General features: G+C 46.0%; 1 protein-coding gene across 8 annotated transcripts in view; it reads right to left on the bottom strand.

Annotated features, from left to right (window-relative positions):
• The window catches only part of ATP6V0A1 (ATPase H+ transporting V0 subunit a1), a 60,219-nt gene that overhangs the window by 3,637 nt on the left and 36,137 nt on the right, over positions 1-20,445 (bottom strand). For 2 of the 8 annotated variants that reach the window (XM_030295277.1, XM_030295279.1), the window contains exons 15-21: positions 16,637-16,755; positions 15,707-15,923; positions 15,059-15,166; positions 10,252-10,359; positions 9,257-9,274; positions 3,947-4,064; positions 3,461-3,632 (exon numbers count right to left, since the gene is read on the bottom strand). In XM_030295277.1, the coding sequence (XP_030151137.1) occupies positions 3,461-3,632; positions 3,947-4,064; positions 9,257-9,274; positions 10,252-10,359; positions 15,059-15,166; positions 15,707-15,923; positions 16,637-16,755 (860 nt within the window). Of the gene's footprint in view, positions 1-3,460; positions 3,633-3,946; positions 4,065-9,256; positions 9,275-10,251; positions 10,412-14,166; positions 14,242-15,058; positions 15,167-15,706; positions 15,924-16,636; positions 16,756-20,445 lie in introns of all 8 variants that reach the window. The other 6 variants (XM_030295280.2, XM_030295278.1, XM_030295281.1 and 3 more) reach the window with 4 other exon arrangements.

Below are 20,445 nucleotides of genomic sequence, written 5' to 3'. Positions count from 1 at the left end.
GCCCCAAGTCACTGAAACGTACCTCTAGAATTCCACAGTTGGGAGGAGGGCCTCAGGAAGTCGGAAGGGTTTCTGTGTCACCCCTTCCAGCTCCAGGACCTGGCAAAGGCCACCCAGTGACCCAGAAGGGTAAGTGGGAGTCCACAGAGCATTCATTCCTGCTATGTAACAGGAAACCTTGTTTCCTTGAGTGAGGGAAGGAGAAAGGAGTCCTGGGCCTCCTCCCTTTCCTGGCAGGGTTGTGGCTGAAAGGAAGCAGTTTTAGAAAGAGGATTCTGGGCTGAGCCGCTTCACTGGCCCTTTCTGCCACTCTCTGAGTAGTCCGGGGCCTGGCACACATATCTGTCTGATGGCCCAAATGTCAAGGCAATAATGGCAGCCAGGAACTCTACTTCAGGCGTTCCTACTTCTCCTGGGCCAGCCATTCCTGCAACCATCCCATGGTGTCCTGCTGTGGCCCCACTACATTCCTTACAGCAATTTGGTCCCCATTTTCCTTTGGCCTTCAACCAATCTGTGAGTGTGCAAGTGTGCACATCTATACATATGTGGAATTTGCTAGACAAGAAGGGATTAGGTTCCTGAAGGTAGGCCATGGAGTAACAGTCTTTCTACTAAAGTCAGTTTGGTGTCCACAGTTGCAACTACAAATCATATTCCCTACCTTTGCCTTTTCTGAGAAAGAAAAGACAGCTAATTATAGTAGGCAAAAATAGACGTGTAACACAGAAGGCAACAGAATTCGGTTGGTAAAGTAACCTGTTCACTAATGTTTTCAAATATATCACCCACCACCTAAGGACCCTACATGAATCTCACTAGTGAGATTCTGTTTGTTACCAAAGCAGATGTTGTTTTTCTTGTCCTCACTGAAGACATCCAAACCTGTAAGATGGGTAGCCCTTACATCAGAATCAGGAAACCCCAGCTGACAACCAGGAGTAAAGTGACAGGCTGGAAATGCCCAGGCCAGACACCAGGAAAAATAGCAGCAATGTCCCTGCAGCCACTTGCAGCAGGACCAGCTGTCCCGTCTCACAAGATGGCCACAACTCAGAATTCCTGCAGTCCTGGTGGACTAGAAGACCTGGGAATCCTTGCAGCACATCCTCATTTGGCCAGAAGGGGGAGCATGAGCACCCGGGTCACTCACCCCCTTTCACTAAGGGCGATTCTCCAAATAAGCTTCCAACGACGGGATTCTGAAAGCTCTATAAAGGAGTTTTGCTGTTTGGTTTTTTTCCTCCTCTATGCGATCCTTCCACTACCCAAACAAACAAACCTACAAGTTTGTTGATGAGCCTGTTCTTGAAAACTACAGGCATTCAGATGTGCCTCCCCCTGGGGTGTCCCCTCTCTCTCAACAGACTTAATGCAGTTTCTTTAGAAGGGACCACAGCCAAGATGCCCTCCCCACAGGGCACCCCACTTTTAAGCAGGGTGGCTGTGACCCGCACCTGAACACCAGTTTACGATGTGTCTGGGCACAGTGACAGTCGCTTGGTATATGCATTAATTTCATAATTATCATGGCAACCATGTTACATGGATACCCTCCTCTCTGCATATGAGAGAAACTGAAGTTCAGGGAGGTAAGTGCTCTCCTCAGGGTCACCCAGCCAGATCCAGCAGAGCTGGAATTAAAACCCAGTGGCGCCTAATTCTGAATGAAGTCTGCTCTCTTGTCACTCATCAGGTCTTTGGGCTCACTGGTGAGGACATGAGAAGACACCTTCACCTGAAGGCCACAGGTGAGCCCGAGGAAGAAATAATCCTTCTGGCAACAACACATGACCTCCCAAGCTGCCTCAGCTCACTCTGGAAAGTAGCCCCAAGCTCAGGTGACCTTCCTTGCCCTGGGGTATGCTCAGCTCGCTGCTTAGACGGTTCTGACCCAGCACCTTGACTGCTCCCCAGCCCGCCCAGGGAGGAGGCAACAGCCTCCCCACTTGGGCTGGAATTCAGGTGGGGTAGTGACTGGCCCCTCAAGCCCAGGGCTCAGGAGACAGAGAAGTGACCGGGAAAGGAAGGAAGAAACAGTGAGTCACCACAGGCTGGTTACACAGACATTCCCTCATACCGAGCAGCTGAGGAAGTGTGCTGGGGAGAGAACGCTGATAAGCTGAGAACAGGGTAGCGTGCCAGCAGCCTGAGCCACACAGCGCTCCTAACCTCCTGGTTGGACAGTAAATAAACAACAGCTGGGTGGGGAGGAGGGCGGCAAGGAGGAGGAAAGCCAGCCAGAGAAAGAATATTGACCGATGTAGCAGGACGGGTTCTTTAAAAGGAGCTTTTGAGGGAAGGGTAAGTCCCAGCTACGGCCTGTCCTTACATGCCTCCCAGTCCCCTCTATCATTTACAACAGCAAACAGGAATTTTTTAGGGGGCTCAGCATAACCAAGTCAGGAGAAAAGTCAAAGAAAAGGGGGTTGGGGAAGACGATCCTTGGGTTCAGGTTTAGAAAACTGATGTCACGAAACCTTCCACGCCCTGTCTGAGCTTGAGATCACTAGCACCACACAGACCGTCTCGTCTACGGGTCCTAATGTAGGGCCAGTGAGTTTGTGACCCCCTAAATGGGTAAAACTGCTGTGGGGGATGTTTTTCTAGGGAGAGGGTCCAGAGCTTCCAGAGCTTAGGGTAGGGAAGCCAGATAAAGTACCGGATGCCTAGTTTTTAACACGAATATGTCCCATATCCATGTCCCAATGCAAATTCATTGTGTATCTGAAACTCAAATTTAACTGGGTGTCCTGGAATTTTATTCACTAAATCTGGCAACGCTAACTTGAGGTCACAGGGTCACTGCCTGGACCAGACGCCAGCTCTCCTACTCCCTGGGGCTGAGCTGGCTCTCTCTGTGCAGAGCCATTAAGAGCCACAAACTATATTAAAGAAAACAAACAAATCCCAAACCTGCCCTTGTGAAGGTGCTGCTTCAGTGAACTGAGCTCCACATTATGGAACCAGGAATCCCCCTACCTATGTCAACTGCTAGGGGTCTGCCCCAAAGACACTGGCACAATGACAGAACGAGGGGGACAAAACTGGGGTACAGTGTGCTCTAGCACTTTCCTGGACTGCGAATCTACTCCAGAGTTGCTTGCATCGCTCTGAAGACAGGAGAAAGTTTATGCCAAAGGGGAAAAAAAAAACAACACACAACCAAACCAACCAACAACCTCAGTCTTTTAAGCCATACTCAAGAGCAGTGAAGAATGCTAAAGGGAGAAGGAATCTGACAACATCCACCAGAGAATTGTCCCTTGGGGGGCTCTGAAAGGTGAGCTGTGCTTTTGTGGGGACACTTCCTGATGCTCACTCCTGACACAGGCCATCGGGCAGAATGATGTGAATGAAAGCAGACACTTCCTAGCGTCTCTGGATTCTGTACAAGAGTAAAGCCGCCCTCAGTGCAGCCAAGGACACGTCCGCAGCCCCCGAACTCGCTGTTCCTCACCAGTGTAACCGCAGCGCATGGAGGAAGGCCGAGAGGCCCTCCATGATCAGAAGGATGGCCACGGTCAGGGTGGCAAAGGCGGCGAAAATGAAGAACAGCGCCAAACCTCCTGCCAAGCTCTTCACGCTGAGGCCGATGTGGATCACCATGGTCCAAAGCACCTCAGACAGCTCTGGGGAATGGGGAGAGACAGGACATCCGGTTCAGTTTGGCAAGAGGTGCTGCGGGCCTTGCATTCTGCTCCGTCATCCCTCTCCTGAAGTGTCTGCGGCACCGTGGCTTCCTGCAATCTGGGCAGGACCACCGTGCATAGCTAAGTCTGGCAAAAGTGCTGGTCCTCCCATCTGGACATCTTTCTCCTGGGACTCAGGAGTCTGAATAATTCCAGCGCCTTTATGTTATTTCCACTCTATTTAAGCTCCGCATCCGAGAGAGTGCCCAGAGAAGGGGAAAACCTAATTTTCAATCTGGGAGAAACACACTCACGTGCATGAGCGAGGCTGAGGGCCCAGAGCCGCAGGTAAGAGGCGGTGTTGGAGATGCAGCCCAGGCAGTACTCAATGGTGTGGATGGCCTGGTGGACCATGGTGTCCCCAAAGTCAAACTGTTCGTGGGAGAAAAACCAGAGAGAAGATATAAGGCTGGGAGGGGATGTGCAGAAAGGACGTGATGGTCACCTGGCACTTTGGGCCTGGGCCCGAGCACTAACAGTTACACGGAACAGGAATCCCAGCATAGAATTCAGGTGGTGTCTTCAGCCGTCCCCAGAAATCCTGCCTGGCTTAGCTCCCCAACTGGATACCCCATTTCCCTTAATACGCTACATTTTAATGACCTACATCTTAATGAGATTCTTCTCTTTACCTCGCTAGGCTATAAGCCCAAGGGTGGAATGTATGCCGAGTTAAGAGCACTCAGAGAAATGGACTGTCTGGACCCAGGACTCTTAGGGCCCTGCTGCTGGGCCTGCTCCAGCCAACTTCCTCTTTATGGCGCCCGAGTGAAGTGCTTTACTCTAACTGAGCCATGAGAGCAGAACGGCCTCTTCCCAGGCTACACTTCAGCCACCGGCCAACAGGCCAGGAGCTGCTGAGGCAAGACTAAGCCTCCACAGCCACTTCACTCATTATTCCGATAACCTATTGGGAACAAGATAACCTCCTTTTTCTTTTGCCACTTCTGAAAAGATTACGCAGGGAAATTCTGGCAAAAGTTTCACAAAATCCTACAGTTGACTGAGACCAAACATAACATCTATTGTTTTTTCGTATTTGTTTTTCTCACGCTCCCTTTCTCCCAGCTTTCCTTTCAACATCAAAAATTGTTTCCAGAGTGGGGCACCTGGGTGGCTCAGTCGATTGAGCGTCCGACTTCAGCTCAGGTCATGATCTCACGTTTCTTGAGTTTGAGCCCTGAGTCGGGCTCTGTGCTGACAGCTCAGAGCCTGGAGCCTGCTTCGTATTCTGTGTGTGTGTGTGTGTGTGTGTGTGTGTGTGTCTCTCTCTCTCTGCCCCGACCCCACTCACGCTCTCTCTCTCTCAAAAATAAATAAATGTTAAAAATAAATAAATAGGGGCGCCTGGGTGGCGCAGCCGGTTAAGCGTCCGACTTCAGCCAGGTCACGATCTCGCGGTCCGTGAGTTCGAGCCCCGCGTCAGGCTCTGGGCTGATGGCTCAGAGCCTGGAGCCTGTTTCCGATTCTGTGTCTCCCTCTCTCTCTGCCCCTCCCCCGTTCATGCTCTGTCTCTCTCTGTCCCAAAAATAAATAAACGTTGAAAAAAAAAATTTTTTTTTAAATAAATAAATAAATAAATAAATAAATAAATAAATAAATAAATAAAAACTGTTTCCAGAGTAAAGGGGTAGGGGTAGAACAAGCTTTCAGGAGTTCATTTGTAGGTCCGCTCCAAGCACAGCCAGGGAAGAATTACTGGTATGCTCTAGAAGCATCAGGCATACTTCAGGCCTCTCCTGCGGCCAGGTGGAGCCATCAGTAGCCGCCAGAGAGCAGGAGGCGGGCTCTTCCCATGCTCCTCCCACACAGCCCAGCCTAGAACCCCAGAAGCACAGGGCCTCCCCTTGCCTTCAGGTCAGAGTCTATTTTTTACCAGTTTCTTTCAAGACTCACATGACACCACTCCCAAAGGACACCAGAAACGTCTTGGGAAATTGCAGGACGAGAGGAGGAGCTGGCTGGTAAAGTGCTAACAGCCCAGGCCCTCAGGGGTGTAGTCAGTGGGGAGAGAGGCCAGCTCCAACACACCACCTTTGGGCGACTACCTCAGTTTCCCTCACCTCTGACCATCTACACTGAGTATTTCTGGGCTTTTCTTCTGCAGTAGGTTCTTCAAGCCTCCTAGTTACTCTGAAAACTAAGATAATCCTAGTTACCTCAATCCCAACAGCGCCGCTAAGAGCTCTCCCACCACTGTTGGCCATCACCCAGAACCCATGCTCAGAGGAAGGAAGGGTCCTGGCTCCGAGGGGCACTGGTGTCTGCTCCTAAGAGCTCTACGAAAGTAGGGACTGCCGGGCTTCCTCGGAGCCAGCCCCTTGTCAGCAGTTTTACTCTACCCGGAGTTCTTCCCACAAGAATGGAGAACGTGGAGAAAGCCTCTCTTCTAGACCATGGGCAAGTTTTCATTTCTATACAATGAGGGACAATGATGCTGAGGTGAGGATTTAGTGAGACATCAGCCAGGCACTTAGGAGCCTATCACTGCCTCATGAGTCAGCGGTGACTGAGGAGCAATCGCTGTAGACTCCCTGTCTACACTCCACTCCACCTGCAGGGCCCATCCACTACTCCTCTCCTGCGCCCTGCCCTCCACCCTCTCTGCCCCGCACACCTGACCTTCCTGGCACCCCCTCCCTTGCCTCCCAGTTGTGAGGTCTAACATACCTTCTGTGTCCTGACTGAACCTCTGCAGTCTCTGCCACCGTCGTCTTTTCCGCCTCCCTCTCAAGACACTCGCCTCCCCTCAGTTTTCCTCCTACCCCCTGGGTGTTCCTTGGTTCTTCCCTAAATGCTGGAGGGTCAGCCTCAGCTCTTACACCTTTCCTGCAGCGCTGCCACTCAGGGCTTTGACGGCCGCCCCTAGGACTCCCAAATGGACGCCTTCATCTCCGTGTTGCCCATTTCCAACTGGCCGTGCCATATCTCTTCCTAGTGCCACCCAGATTGATTAACTGCTCTCCTCTGACCCCACCACGACTTCTACTCCACGTCCCACGTTTGATGGAGTGTCACCACCAGGGCCCCAGGCACCCAAGCCTGGAAGTCCATCTTGAATCCTCACTCACTCTCACTGCCTACACTCATTAAGGCCCTGGGACCTGTAGCTCTTTCTTCCTTAATCTCATTATTGGTCCGTCCCTTTCCAACTCCCTGCAAACGCCTCACTTCACTGGAGGCTTCCCAATTGTTTCACGACTGCTATCAGACTAGCTGGTCTCCATGCCTCCAGACTGTGACCCCTCCCCAATCCACTACCTCCCATAACACCCCCATTAGAGCCACGCACATGTGTTGTGACACTTCCGGCTTCACGGTCCCCTGACGGCTCCTTGTTATCCAAACACTTTACTGCGGCTTGTTTCTGCAACCTCCAGGCTCACCTCTCACTGGTCTCCAACTCCTGGCCCTAAGCTCCAGCCAAGCTATGAACTTGCTTATCCCCCAAATGTGATGGGTCCGCAGGCCCGTGTCTTTAAGATAACTATACACACCGATGGGTCTGCATTCCCATCATCCTCCCAAAGAGACTCCTGCTTGACCAGACTAAGCTTAGCAACAATTTCCTTAGGGAATCATTTCCTGGTCTCCTCTTCTCCACTCCCACCCCAGCACCTGTCAGGTGCCCTCTTTCTGTGTTCCCACAGCATCCTGGGCACACCTCAGTCACACCACCTGTCACCCAGACTGTTTCCTCAATTTGTCTGGGAGTTCCTTGAGGGCAAGGACTATGTTTTTTTTCTCGCAGTTTCTGTATACCAAACAGAGTGCTTGACACATAGAGGGTGAATGAATGAATGGGTGGGATAAAAGAATGAACAGATGGATGGATGGGCAGGATGAATGAACAGATGGATGGGCGGGTGTGTGGGTGTGGGGATGGATGGGTGGGATGAATACACCTGGTGAGATGACACAATAGGGAGAGGGGCGACTGACCCCTGCTGAATGGTTACAGCCTTTAAAGATTTCCCAGACAATCAACTAGCCTGGCCCTGCTTTGCAACTGGACTGAGTGCTCCCCAGGGAGAGGGCTTGCTGCTTTTAGCAGGCAGGAATAATGGCCTCCATGGGGCAAATGGGTTTTCACAGCCAAGCAAAAAGGGGAAGTTCTAGAAGAACTTCCAGGCTGGATTAAGAAAAAAAAAAAAAAAAGGTTTGAAATCTTTAGGTTAGATAATTCTAACCCGATCTAAATCTGGCTGTGGAGAACTAGACTGCCCATGTGCCTGATAAAATGTCATCATTATTTAGGAAGCCATGGGAAGCTGAACCCCTGAGGGAGCTGAGGGGCCAGAGACTCGGGAGGCCAAATCACAGTCCATCTGGTGTGGATGTCCAACACCCCTGGGGAATGGCTACAAATGAGGACCGTTCTGACAATGACCATGGCATTGGGTGCTCAACTAGGAAGGCACTTAGAAGAGCAGTATTGCTGGAGGTTGTGTTACTAGGAGAGGGCTGGGCTCCTCACTATCATGGAACACACTCCCAGCCAGCCCTTCCAGGCAGCTCCACCATTGACTGTGAACAGATGAGCAGTCCAAAGGAACCAGAGGCTCCTGGAGGCCAGCAAAAGAGGCTCTCCAGCCTTCAGGAAGATCGAGCACTGCCTGGTTTTTTTTTTGTTTTGTTTTATTTTTATTTTTTTATTTTTTTATTTTTTCCACGGAATCAGCAAAGGTTTTCCCATTCCCATCCCACTGCCCCTTTAGAGGACCAGGAGAGCCAGGAAAGGGAAGGGCTCATGGGTCTAGATATTTTAGAGAAAAGTTTTGGGGGAAGATGCAAACAGTGCAGCAAGGCCTTTAAAACACCCAATTCAAAATGTGTGTATTGCTAAATGAATTACTGCCGAGCTCAAAGGCCTTCTACTCCAAATGTGGCCTGAATAGCCAACTTTGATTCTATTACCTGGTATTAATATGAACTCCTTTCATGCAGTTGGGATTGTTTTTTCTGGGATGTATCGGAGAGGCAAAGCCTCCTCTTGAAAGCTGTCTCCCTCCCACCTGGGTCATAGTGGAGGTACAACTGACCCCAAGCGAGGGCCCAGCAATTCTCACTTCAAGCATCATCAAGCTGATGAGGACAGTAGGAAGAGGGTGGCTGCATCTCAGACAGGGAGGAAGGGTGAGCTTTACTCACAAGCTCTCAGAGGAGCAAGGAGGAAACAGCTACTCCCAGCAGCAGAGCGACCATACCATACATAACATCACAGGACAGGAAGGCAAAGACCAATGGGATTTGACCCCCAAGGGGGTCACTTCAAGAATGCCAATGCAGACATTACTTGTAGCTCCTTTCAAAGCCATTCTCAGAGGTATTAGATCAGCAAAGTCAACGAAACAAAGACAGAGGTGACCGACATGAGATGCAGTTAATGGAGACGGATGTTCTCAGAACACAGGTTCACGGACTGGTTAGAAATGGCCAGTGAGATGCAGGACACACAGGTGTCACGTGTGGCCCCAGGGTTGCGGCAGGGTCAGCAGAGTGATCACAAGGATGGGAAGAGAAGCCCCAGATAAACATGAAGGCAAAGCCAGCTTGTTTCTTACCACTTCGTCCTCGGTAGGCTTGAAAACACAAATTTACACTTAGTGGGAAGCCATGCCACACAAGGTCACGAGTCATAAGCACAAGGTTACTGACTGTTTCTCGGGGAAGACCGGTAATGTTAAATGGGTCTAACGTGCTGGAGGCAGACATGCTCAGCATACAGAGAGCAAAACCAGCAGGATTTAGAGCATGAAGATACATATTTTTTTAAAGGCACCCCAACCCTTGCAATTCCTTTTTACAAATGTCATACACACAGTGGAAGTGGTTAGACTGAAAAGTTCAGTCACCTGGGTCCTCAACTCCTATTCTATTTGCTTGAAAAAGAACATAACAAGGGGGAAAAAAGAATATAACAAATAGATGACATTCACAAGTTCACAGGTTCTGTGGCATGAGGGGTCAAGGCAAGCAGACCGGATTTTTAAAAAGCAGCTTGGAGGTGGTGGTTTAAGGAAAAGTCTAATTTGACCTTACTGCTTTTCACCCTCCCTGTAAAAAGTAGGCAAATAACATTTTTCAAAAGCTCAAATAATGTATCTGCCACAGAGAGCAGATTAATGGGACAAGACTTTAAAAGGACCAGCGATTACAGTTCCAACTGGAACCATTCCTGGAAGGGGCAAGGGATGAAGAGGCTGCCCTAAAGGGCCTGTGTTTCTGGTAATAAGACCTGGGAAGCCGGGGCCTCCGCTGCCCTCGGTCCCCAGGAGCACAGTTAGTAATTGAGATTTGCGCACAGAATACTGCAGGCAACTCGGAATTCAAGTTCGGACCATGAAGCAAAACTGCTATGGGCGCTGCCGGTGACACCTAGAGTTCAGAGCAGGCCCACTGGAAAAAGCTGTGGTGCCCTAAGAGGCCCAGAAGGCAGGCTGATCATTAGTATTAGTATTTTCATTTTCTAAGAAGACTGTAGGGAGGCCTCCTATGCACATAAGCCTAGGGCTGACCCACAGTAGAAGGAGAGGAAGCCCACGCCACTGGATCTTACCTCTTCTGCGTCCTCTGAATGGGTGGAGAGCTGGTCATGCTGAATAATCTCAGCATCCTCCTCTGTCGGTCCGTTGCCCACCCTGATCCCACCAAAGTTGAGAGTTCCCTACACAGATGAACAGAAAGAGTAGAATTTGCCTGGGCTTTAATGTGACATTCTGTGAGTGGGAAAGGGTGATGGTTAGTACATACAAACCTCAGAAAAGCATATATTCTAACAACAAAATCAAAACCCGCTGATCCAACAGCCAAGTAAAAACAAACCACTGTTCCCACCCCAACCAGCGCCGCCCCAGCCCCAGCCCCAACTACATTTACCACCTCATTCTGATCAGAGGAAACATGCAGCCTGCTGCACCAAGACTCACCAACCTGGCCTTGGTCAACACTAACTGAGATGACTGCTTGAATGAAAAGCTTAACCTGAACGGACTCTTGCAATGAGCGTAGCTCTATCTGTGAAGTTGTCAGTGGTCTAAGTTTTTCTAGAACTAAAGATCAGACTTTCTAAGAGGGAGTGGAGCCAAATGACATGGTGACCATAACTTGGTCTGATAAACTTTCAACTGGAACCCAAGAGTTCCAGCAACTTCTCCCAGAAGCATACTGGGTTTCTGCCCAGGAACAAAGGACTTCCTAGATGAGGGAAGGGAGAAATCTATATGGACATCAGCTTGCGGCCAGAGAATACTGAGGTCAAAAAAAAAAAAAAAAAAAAAGGAATGAAAAAGTCCCCTTTCCTTCAATGGAGGATTCTGGAGTGTTACAACAACTCTCTTCCAGGCATGTGGGCAAATGCCAAATGGGTGTTTGCTTCCAGTTTCCCAGGCATAGTGTTCAGCGGGCTCTCCAGAACCAGAATTTCTAAGTCAACCTGACTTGGAAAAGCTTGGGCTTACTGAGACAAAAGGACTCTTGGAGTACAAAACCAGGCAGAACTGGGGTTAAGTCAGACAAATACCATTGAGTGCTAACCCGCCAGAGTGAACAGGAGCTAAAGAAACAGGTCCTGGGCCCACTTCTTATGGTTTCTGATCAGGGACCCCAAACGAGGCAAGAGTTCAAAAACTTTTCTCCTGCAAATCGGCCTTCTGGGCAGCAGCACAATGTGCCAACAGGTTTGCTCCACTGCCCGGAGGTCCCTACTCGCAGCTTCACCTTTTGGTGTGCAGCTTTTACTACAGCTGACTGACCACCAGAACTCAGTGCTTGGGCAAATTCTCCTTCTCCTTGAAGCAGGGCTTCTTCCGTGCTGGTCAGGGAGCCAGCTGCATCAGAATCACCTTGAAATTAAATAGAGATTCTCAAATACTACCCCCGGAAATTGTATACTTAGTAGATCTGGGGTGGGGCCCAGAAAATCTATATTTTAAAAAATATTTCCCCACGTACAAACTGTATAAGCATTTTTTATTGTCTACCTTGAAAATTCAAGCACAAAAAAATGCACATACCCTTTGAGACCCCCACCACTGGGAACATCTATGTTTATGAAATTTTATCAAGATATGTGGACAAGGATGTTCCCTGCATTTGTATTTATAATAGCAGAGAATTGGGAACAACCAACACATCCATCAATGACAGTGATTACACAATTTTAGCATATCCAACAGAATGTTCTATGGAATACTAGACAACTATAAAAAAGAGTGAAACACTGTGCCGACAGCTCAGAGCCTGGAGCCTGCTTCAGATTCTGTGTCTCCCTCTCTCTCTGCCCCTTCCCCATTCATGCTGTCTCTCTCTGTCTCTCAAAAATGAATAAACGTTAAAAACAAAAAAATTGAAAAAAAAAAGAGTGAAACAATCTCCCAGGATACACTAAAAAATTTTAAACTTAATAAATCAAGGGGCAAAAGAGTGCTACAGTTTAAAACACAATTCCTAGTATGTTTTAAACGTGTATACATACACATGTACAAATACATATACATATTTATATCAATAGATGATAGCAATATGCTGATATATGCAGAAAAATATTGGAGGCAAAATTCCCCTGCCTTTGAGTAGGAGAAGGAGTCCAGGGACAGGGGCACTTTCACTTTCAGTACTATTTGCATTTTCTAACCTATTGCTTTAATTTTACTTTTTAATGTCAGTGGAGGATTGTCTGGGTCATGGAACTGTGGACTATCTTTATTACTTCTTCTGTTTTAATACTCTAAGAAACAAACGTAAAGGTCACCAGGTGATTCTGATGTGTACTCAGATTCGGGAAGCACTGAGACCCTGGGCACCTCCAGGTCATGCAAACATTACACCTGACAGACCTCAGCAGGTGGACTGTAAGTACAAAAAGGGCACTGGTGACAGGAGAGGACCCCAGCATATCCTGGCACGGGTTACAGGGTTGAGGCAGGCTTCAGGCTTTAAGGATCCTAAAGCAGAAGGTCATTTCTGAAGCTTTTCCCAACCAGCAGAGTGAGGGGCAGACAGGGTAAACCTCTCAGCCAGACACTAGCAAGTGTCCTTTCAGGACACAGGACATGAAAATTACAGGAAGAGGGGATGAGACATACACATCAGCAGAAAAAAGAAAACATTAAACCATGATACACTGCTTACAGACAACCCAAAGGACAAAGAACAGAACAAACACAGATCAGTGATTGTCTCCTCAGCCCTTAGGGTCAAGAATCCAGAGTCCTTGTGAAATGATCATCTTGAAGCTTTCATGAGGCTTAATAGAACCAGACGTTTCGCGGAAAAACCAGTGGGCTAAGAAGACTCTATGAAGGTGCAGGTTTCCAGACGGGGGACGTTTCACTTGGACAATATCGTAGAAGAGGGTAACAGAGTTAAAAGCACCAAAACGGATGCATCAGAAGCACATCCTAAATATGCTAAGACTAACAGAAAGAAGGGCACGTGGAAAGAATGTCAATAAATGGATAGTATGTGGTTTGTGAACTTAAAACATTTCTCAAAGGAGAGAGTAAATCCGTTTGAAAATAATTTTAAACAGTAACATTAAACTATCTTCTGATCCAAAATATCAGCCCTTTTAGATTAGTTCTAGAAGGATTACATCAGTTTTCTAGGTTTAAAATGATCAGAAACACCTAATGAAGGAAAGAGCTATCCATCTAAATATTTCATTTTCTTATAAAGGAGTATGATGCCACTAGATTATAAGAGTACATGTGTGATTACTGCTGGTGAGATTTTTAAAATCTTACTGATTACCTAGAATACACCGGGCTAAGTTGATATTAGCACATTAAAACAGTTTGGTTAAGAGATGTTTTTCAGGAAAAATATTGAAATACTTAACATTCAAAGTGCTGTTGCTGGATCATGAGTTAGTATTTGAAGAAGGAAAGTCGAAACAGATGACTCTGGTTATTGTACCAGATGCAGAAGACACACGAGACACATGGCGGAGTGGAGGTCTCAATGGAACAGCTGAGGACATGAGGGCTTCTGAGTCTCTCGCAAAAAAGTAGACATGTATAAGCTCTGACTGGCAGGAGAGTAAGTCATAGCTAAAATGGACCAAATGTCCAAGCATCACTCCGAAGCAGAAGTTTAAAGAGCAGGGAGATTTATTCAAGAATCACAGAAATGTTCTTGCTCCATGCAGAAAAAGCATCTAATACGTGGTCACAAAATACATCCCATTAAGATGATGGGATTCTGAGAGGGTACAACAGCCACTTTCCTCCCATAGACATGACTGTACTTACAAATTTGAATAGAAACTTAGTAGACCAATGATAAAGATGATATTAGAATCTACTCGTAAGAGGTGGAAGTCTTTTCTATCATTGTCCCAATGAGATAAAAGGATGGACTTCCCAAGAGCACACATGTCCCATGCTCTCCATATAACTGAAAAGAATTCTGCTGCACTGTTTGCCACCTCTTTACACAAAATGTGATGGTTTGTCAGTTTTAATTCACTCACTGTTGCAGCCGCTGCTGCCTCTAGTCCCTGCTGGCTCGGGGTTGGGCTGACTGGGGCCTCCACAGGCTGCCCTTCCTGATAGTGAATGGAAGAGAAGAGGAAGGGAGAAAGAAACAAAAGAGGGCGGGAGTGAGGCGGGGAGACGAATGGAGGGTACGTGGAAGGATGAAGATGGTCAGAAAAGGGAGAAGGAGGGTCTTGTAACTCAGCTGCTCTCCAACAGGAATAATAATCTAACAGCCGTATGAGAGTCATGCAATAAGATCTTTTGGGTTTTATTAGGCAGTGTAATAAGTAATCATTATTGCATAGCCAGAAATGAAAATTTGGGGTGTGTGTGTGTGTTTGTGTGTGTGTATGTGTGTATAGAATTCATAAGCACACATACATTGAGTAAACACAAGTTTATGTGTGGCATTTAAAAAAAAAAATCTTTTTCCCAGATGTCTCAATTGGTGAAAGTATCATGGTCTCATTTTAAACGAAAATGTCTCAGCGTCAGCCCTGTGGTTGCCCAGGCAAACCACATGAGTGGGTTCACCCACCTGTAGCTCCTGCAGCCCTGATTTGGCTGAGGTTGCATCTAAGCAGGCCCAGACCTGGATTTTGCTGAGCACAGCATGAGCAAAGCATGACCAAGAAAGGCAGAAACTTATGACTTGTTTCCTGTACCTAAGCTACTCAAAGCTGAATCCAGATGTTCGAGCAGCAAACACATGGGTTTAACAAAAAATTTTTTTTTCATCAGGTCCAATGCACATGCTGGGATATGACACAAGTGCGTTTTAAGAGGATGTAGTCTTATGCACAATTCATTATATCTGATGAGGAACTGCCTTGCTCTCAAGGGGAAAAAAAATCTAGTATCTTTCAGCAACAAAAATACACCCACCAAATGCTTCCTCCTCAAATATTGATGGCGAAGGACCAGTGGTTTAAATAGTAGCATCCAAGGTACACACAGTAGCGCGACCACTACCAGGAAACACTGAATTCCTTTCTACAAAGTAAGGATAAGGCACATCACATTAATCAAACATGCAGTTTCCAACTCCAGCACAAATTTCCCCCAAACAGTATTTTCTTACTGATCTATGAATGACAACATCCAGTTTCTCAAACTAATTAGCAGATATTGTGGCAAAGCCCAAGAATTATCTGATAGGATGCTAAGGAGGATGGGCTGAATTTAGGTCTGAAGGTATGGGCTGAACACCAACACCACAGAAAGAGATTTTTAAAGGCTTTTTCAGATATCTGGCTTCCTGGGGCACCTGGGTGGCTCAGTCAGTTGAGTATCTGACTTTGGCTCAGGTCATGATCTCACAGTTCATGAGTTCAAGCCCCGCATCAGGCTCTCTGATGTCAGCACAGAGCCCGCTTTGATCCTCTGTCCCCCTCTCTCTGAGCCTCCCCCACTTGTGCATGCATGCGCTCTCTCTCTCAAAACTAAACAAACATTAAAAAAGAAAAGAAGAGAAATATCTGGCTTCCTGATTGAGGGAACCACCTAAGCCAGTCTACCTCTGGGTTGACTCACCTGTCCAGAATAAAGCATCGCATTACTAGAGTCACCGTAGGAAAAGAGAAACATGTTTATGAAATGAATCAGAAGGCTTGGCGCCTTCTCAGATGTATGAGCATCATAGGCTGTCCACTTGTAAAATATGAGGATAACCAAGTAGCCAAACAAAGAGGTCATGAAGATTATTTCAGGAATAAATCCGAAGTAGATATTCAGGGGTTTCTTGAAATAGCTAAAAAGAGAGAAAAAAAATGTTAAAGGCAAACAGACCCAGGGACGCCTGGTGGCTCAGTCGGTGGATCATGCGGCTCTTGATCTCAAGGTCGTCCATTCAAGTTTCACATTGGATATAGAGCTTACTTTTAAAAAAATTAAAATTAAAAACAAAACAGTGAACAGACCCAGGGTCACCCCCAGACCAAATGGAGTACTCACTAGATCTCCTACCTACACTTCCCTCAATTCTGTCTTTATCACTTTAAGAAGCAACAGCCAGATGCACTGAAGGCAACGGAGAGAAGCAGGATTAATTGTGACTTCTAAATTTTTGGACCTTGGACAGTTCCAGTACCACCCCCCCCCCCCACCCCCACCCCCCACCACCAAACTTTTCCCATCAGAAAGAGACTGGAAAATATAGTACCTTCTGGGACCATAGTTTATAATTTTATGTGAGTTACACATCAAGAGAAAAAAAAAATACCTCACTCATTTTGATGAAAATGACATAAAGTTTTTCAAAGAGCTTTACTACAATTGTAAATTGTTAAGGGACTAATGCTAATTAAGCCTCATTTAAGAATATGAGATTTTTATAAAAAGCACCTCTTTAATGTAGAATAGGGTTCTGAGTTATTAATCCCTCTCCAAAGATGTCATGATTTCTTCAGGCGAAAGCATTATCTAAATTACGTGTGTTCCTGAGACAGAAATACAGCAACTCACGTATGGTTGAAGAGACTCAGGCTGACTCCAAACATCATGTGAATGATGCCAAGGATAACAGACATCTTCATTTTAAAGGAGTTGAGAAAGGTCAGTTTATTGGTAGCAATGTTCCAGATCTATCACAATCCAAGGAAACAAAAAAGCATTATAAAGAGTTCATGAATGGGACATTATTATGCACCAATATTAAAAAAATTTTTAGTATTTACTTACTTTGAGACAGAGAGAGTGAGTGTGTGCACACATGTGCATACAAGCAGGGGAGGGGCAGAGAGAAGGAGTGGCAGAATCCCAAGCAGGCTCCACACCATCAGCTCAGAGCCCAATGTGGGGCTCAAACTTACAAACCCTGAGATCATGACCTGAGCCAAGATCAAGAGTCGGACGCTTAACCAACTGCACCACCCATGTGCCCCTCACCAATTTTTTATTTTTTCAGTTTTTTAATTAAAATTTTTTTAACATTTATTCATTTTTGAGAGACAGAGAGAAAGAGAGAGACCGCACGTGCATGCGCATGAGTGGGGGAGGGGCAGACAGAGAGGGAGACAGAATCTGAAGCAGGCACCAGGCTCTGAGCTGTCAGCACAGAGCCCGACACGAGGCTTGAACTCACAGAGGGAGAGATCATGAACTGAGCCGAAGTCGGTCGCTTAACCAACTGAGCCACCCAGGAGCCACCCAATTTTTTTTTTTTTAAAGTAAGCTTTATGCCCAAAGTGGGACTTGAAATCATGATCAAGAAAGAGTCATGTGCTCTAACACCTGAGCCAGCCAGGAGCCCTTATTTACCTATTTGAAAGCTTTTTTTAATTATGAAAATTCTAAGCATAGACTTAAGTAGAGAGTATAACAAATTCCCATTTACCTATGATCCAGCTTGCATACTTTTTTTTTTTTTTTTGAGAGAGAGAGAGAGAGCACACGCTAGTGGGGAAGAGGGGCAGAGGGAGAGAAACATAATCTCAAGTAGGCTCCACACTCAATGCAGAGCCCAACCTAGGGCTTAATCTCATGATCCTGGGATCATGGGACCCAAGCTGAAATCAAGAGTCAGATGCTCAACTGACTGAGCCACCCAGGTGCCCCCCTGAAAAATTACTACTGGTTCAAGGTCAATCTTATTTCATCACACAACCTACTCCCCACTTCCCTATTATTTGGAAGCCAAGTTCAGATATCATATAATTTTAACTGTAAATACTTCAGTACATATCTCTAAAAGGTAAGCACTCGTTTTTATTTTACTTAAAAAAATTTTTTTAATGTTTATTTTTGAGAGAGAGACAGAGCGTGAGAGGGTGAGGTACAGAGAGAGAGAGAGGGACAGAGACACAGAATCTGAAGCAGGCTCCAGGCTCCAAGCTGTCAGCACAGAGCCCAACGTGGGGCTTGAACTCACAAACCACGAGATCACGACCTGAGCAAAGTTGGATGCTTAACCAACTGAGCCACCCAGGTGCCCCCACCCCCTGGTGTAAGCACTCATTATCAAAACATAACCACAATGCTGTTATCACCCCCAAAAACATTAACAATGATTCTTTAATACCATGAAACACACACTCAGTATTTAAATTTCCCTGATTGTGCCCCAATTTTTAAAAATAATTCATTTATTCAAAAGTAGGGTACAGATCAGGTCTCTACATTGATTACTGACACAGCTCTTAAATCTCTAATCTATAAATTCTCCTTTCAGCTCTCCTTTTTAATTCCTTACAAAATATTTTAAAAAGTTGGAACATTTATTTTGTAGATGTTTCCCCGGTCTGTGTTTTACTGATCACGTACCCTTAATGCTGTCATTCCATCTATTTTTAAATATTAGTTGCCTTAAGCTTTGTCACCTAAGGGCCTGGACATCTGTAATATTTTCCCGCAGTTCTCTGCCTCTACTTGGCCATCAAATCACATTTCCTAAATCACTGACTCTGATGCAGTCACTTCCCTGTGCCCAAACCTACCTCACACCCCCACTGTCTTCTCTACGATAAAGTGTGAACTCAGTAACCTGATAAGCCAGACCTTCCACCAGCGAGCCTGGCGTTTTTTCTGAACTGGCCTCCTTGCAAGGAGCTTATCCTCGGTGACTTCTAATCTCAAAACATGTGGCTGGTTCTCTCTCCAGCCCATTTTGCCTGAAATTCAGTTCTACGGCTCCAATTGCCTGATGGACATTTCACCTGTGCATCCCACAGGCACATCAAACTCAACACCTACCCTTAAGCGTCAAATGAGATGTATGTAAAACAACATCAACAACAACGAAACACTCTGTTAACTACAGAACCCTATATAAATGTTACCTAATATTTTTATTAGACTCTAAGCTACTTGAGGCCAGGAGCTACATCTTACAATTCTGTGTTTCCCCCAGCAAGCACTATGCCTGCAGACAAGGAGTCAATAAACATTTGTTAAATGCATGTGTGAAATGTTATCCAACCTTTCCAAGCCTTGGTTTTCTTATCTGCATGATAGGGATAGCAGTATTTCCCTGATAGAATTGTTTGAGGGGAGAGCCCTAGTGTCTGTAAACTGATGAATGGGTAAAGAAGATGTGGTATATATAAAATGGAGTATTACTGAGCCATCAAAAAGAATGGAAGCTTGCCATCTGCCATGACATGGCTGGAGCCAGAGAGTATTATGCTAAGTGAAGTAAGTCAGAAAGACAAATATTAGATGATTTCACTTGTATGTGGAATTTAGGAAACAAAACTGATGAACATATGGGAAGGGAAGAAAAAAAGAGAGAGGGAAGCAAACTGTAAGAGCCTCTTAAAGACAGAATAAACTGAAGGTTGATGGAGGGAGGTGGGTGGGGGATGGGCTAGACTGTGATGCGTATTAAAGAGGGCACTTGTTGGGGTGAGCACTGGGTGTTGTAGGTAAGCGATGAATCCTTAAATTCTACTCCTAAACTAATATCACACTACATGTTAACTAACTAGAATTTAATAAAAATTTGGAAGGGAAAAAAAAAGAACCGTTGGAGGGGAAATCAGATATGCTAAGGGCAGAGTTCAGTGCTTGGCCCACAGTAAGCATTTCTGTAACATCTGCTCTTATAATAATAAAAATAAATAACTTTATATTTCCCCACCTATATGCTTTTGTGCACACTTCTCACCTATACCAATCTGAAACTTTTTTTTTTTTTAATTTTTTTTTTCCACGTTTATTTATTTTTGGGACAGAGAGAGACAGAGCATGAACGGGGGAGGGGCAGAGAGAGAGGGAGACACAGAATCAGAAACAGGCTCCAGGCTCTGAGCCATCAGCCCAGAGCCCGACGCGGGGCTCGAACTCACGGACCGTGAGATCGTGACCTGGCTGAAGTCGGACGCCTAACCGACTGCACCACCCAGGCGCCCCTGAAACATTTTTTAAAGGCCAAGTTAATACCCGTTTTTTATAAGAAACCTTGATCTTTCTGAACCATAATGATGTGTTTTTCCTCTGGAATGCTGTACTCCTTAAATCATTCTTAAATCTCCCCCCACCCCCCCTTTTAAGCACACAATACAAAAGATTTGATCACACTTTATTTGCCTAACTATTTTTTTTTAATTCTGGGATAAGTTTTTTAAGTATATAAAGATAAGAATGGAAATCTAAAACCCATAGGAAAAGACTATTTCTGCTTTGTTAAAATACCTGCTAAACTAAGTTAAACAGAAATAAATTGGGAAGGAGTCTTGAAAATCAATCTTCCCAGGGTCAAAATTATTAGCCATCTCTGAAATAAGTAGTGCAGGAAAAATTATTTGGGTCCCCAAGGCACTTGGGTCTCTTATGGT

This window comes from Lynx canadensis, chromosome E1 (assembly GCF_007474595.2).
Source record: "Lynx canadensis isolate LIC74 chromosome E1, mLynCan4.pri.v2, whole genome shotgun sequence".
NCBI lineage: Eukaryota > Metazoa > Chordata > Mammalia > Carnivora > Felidae > Lynx > Lynx canadensis.
This window is presented reverse-complemented; position numbering and strand designations above follow the sequence as displayed.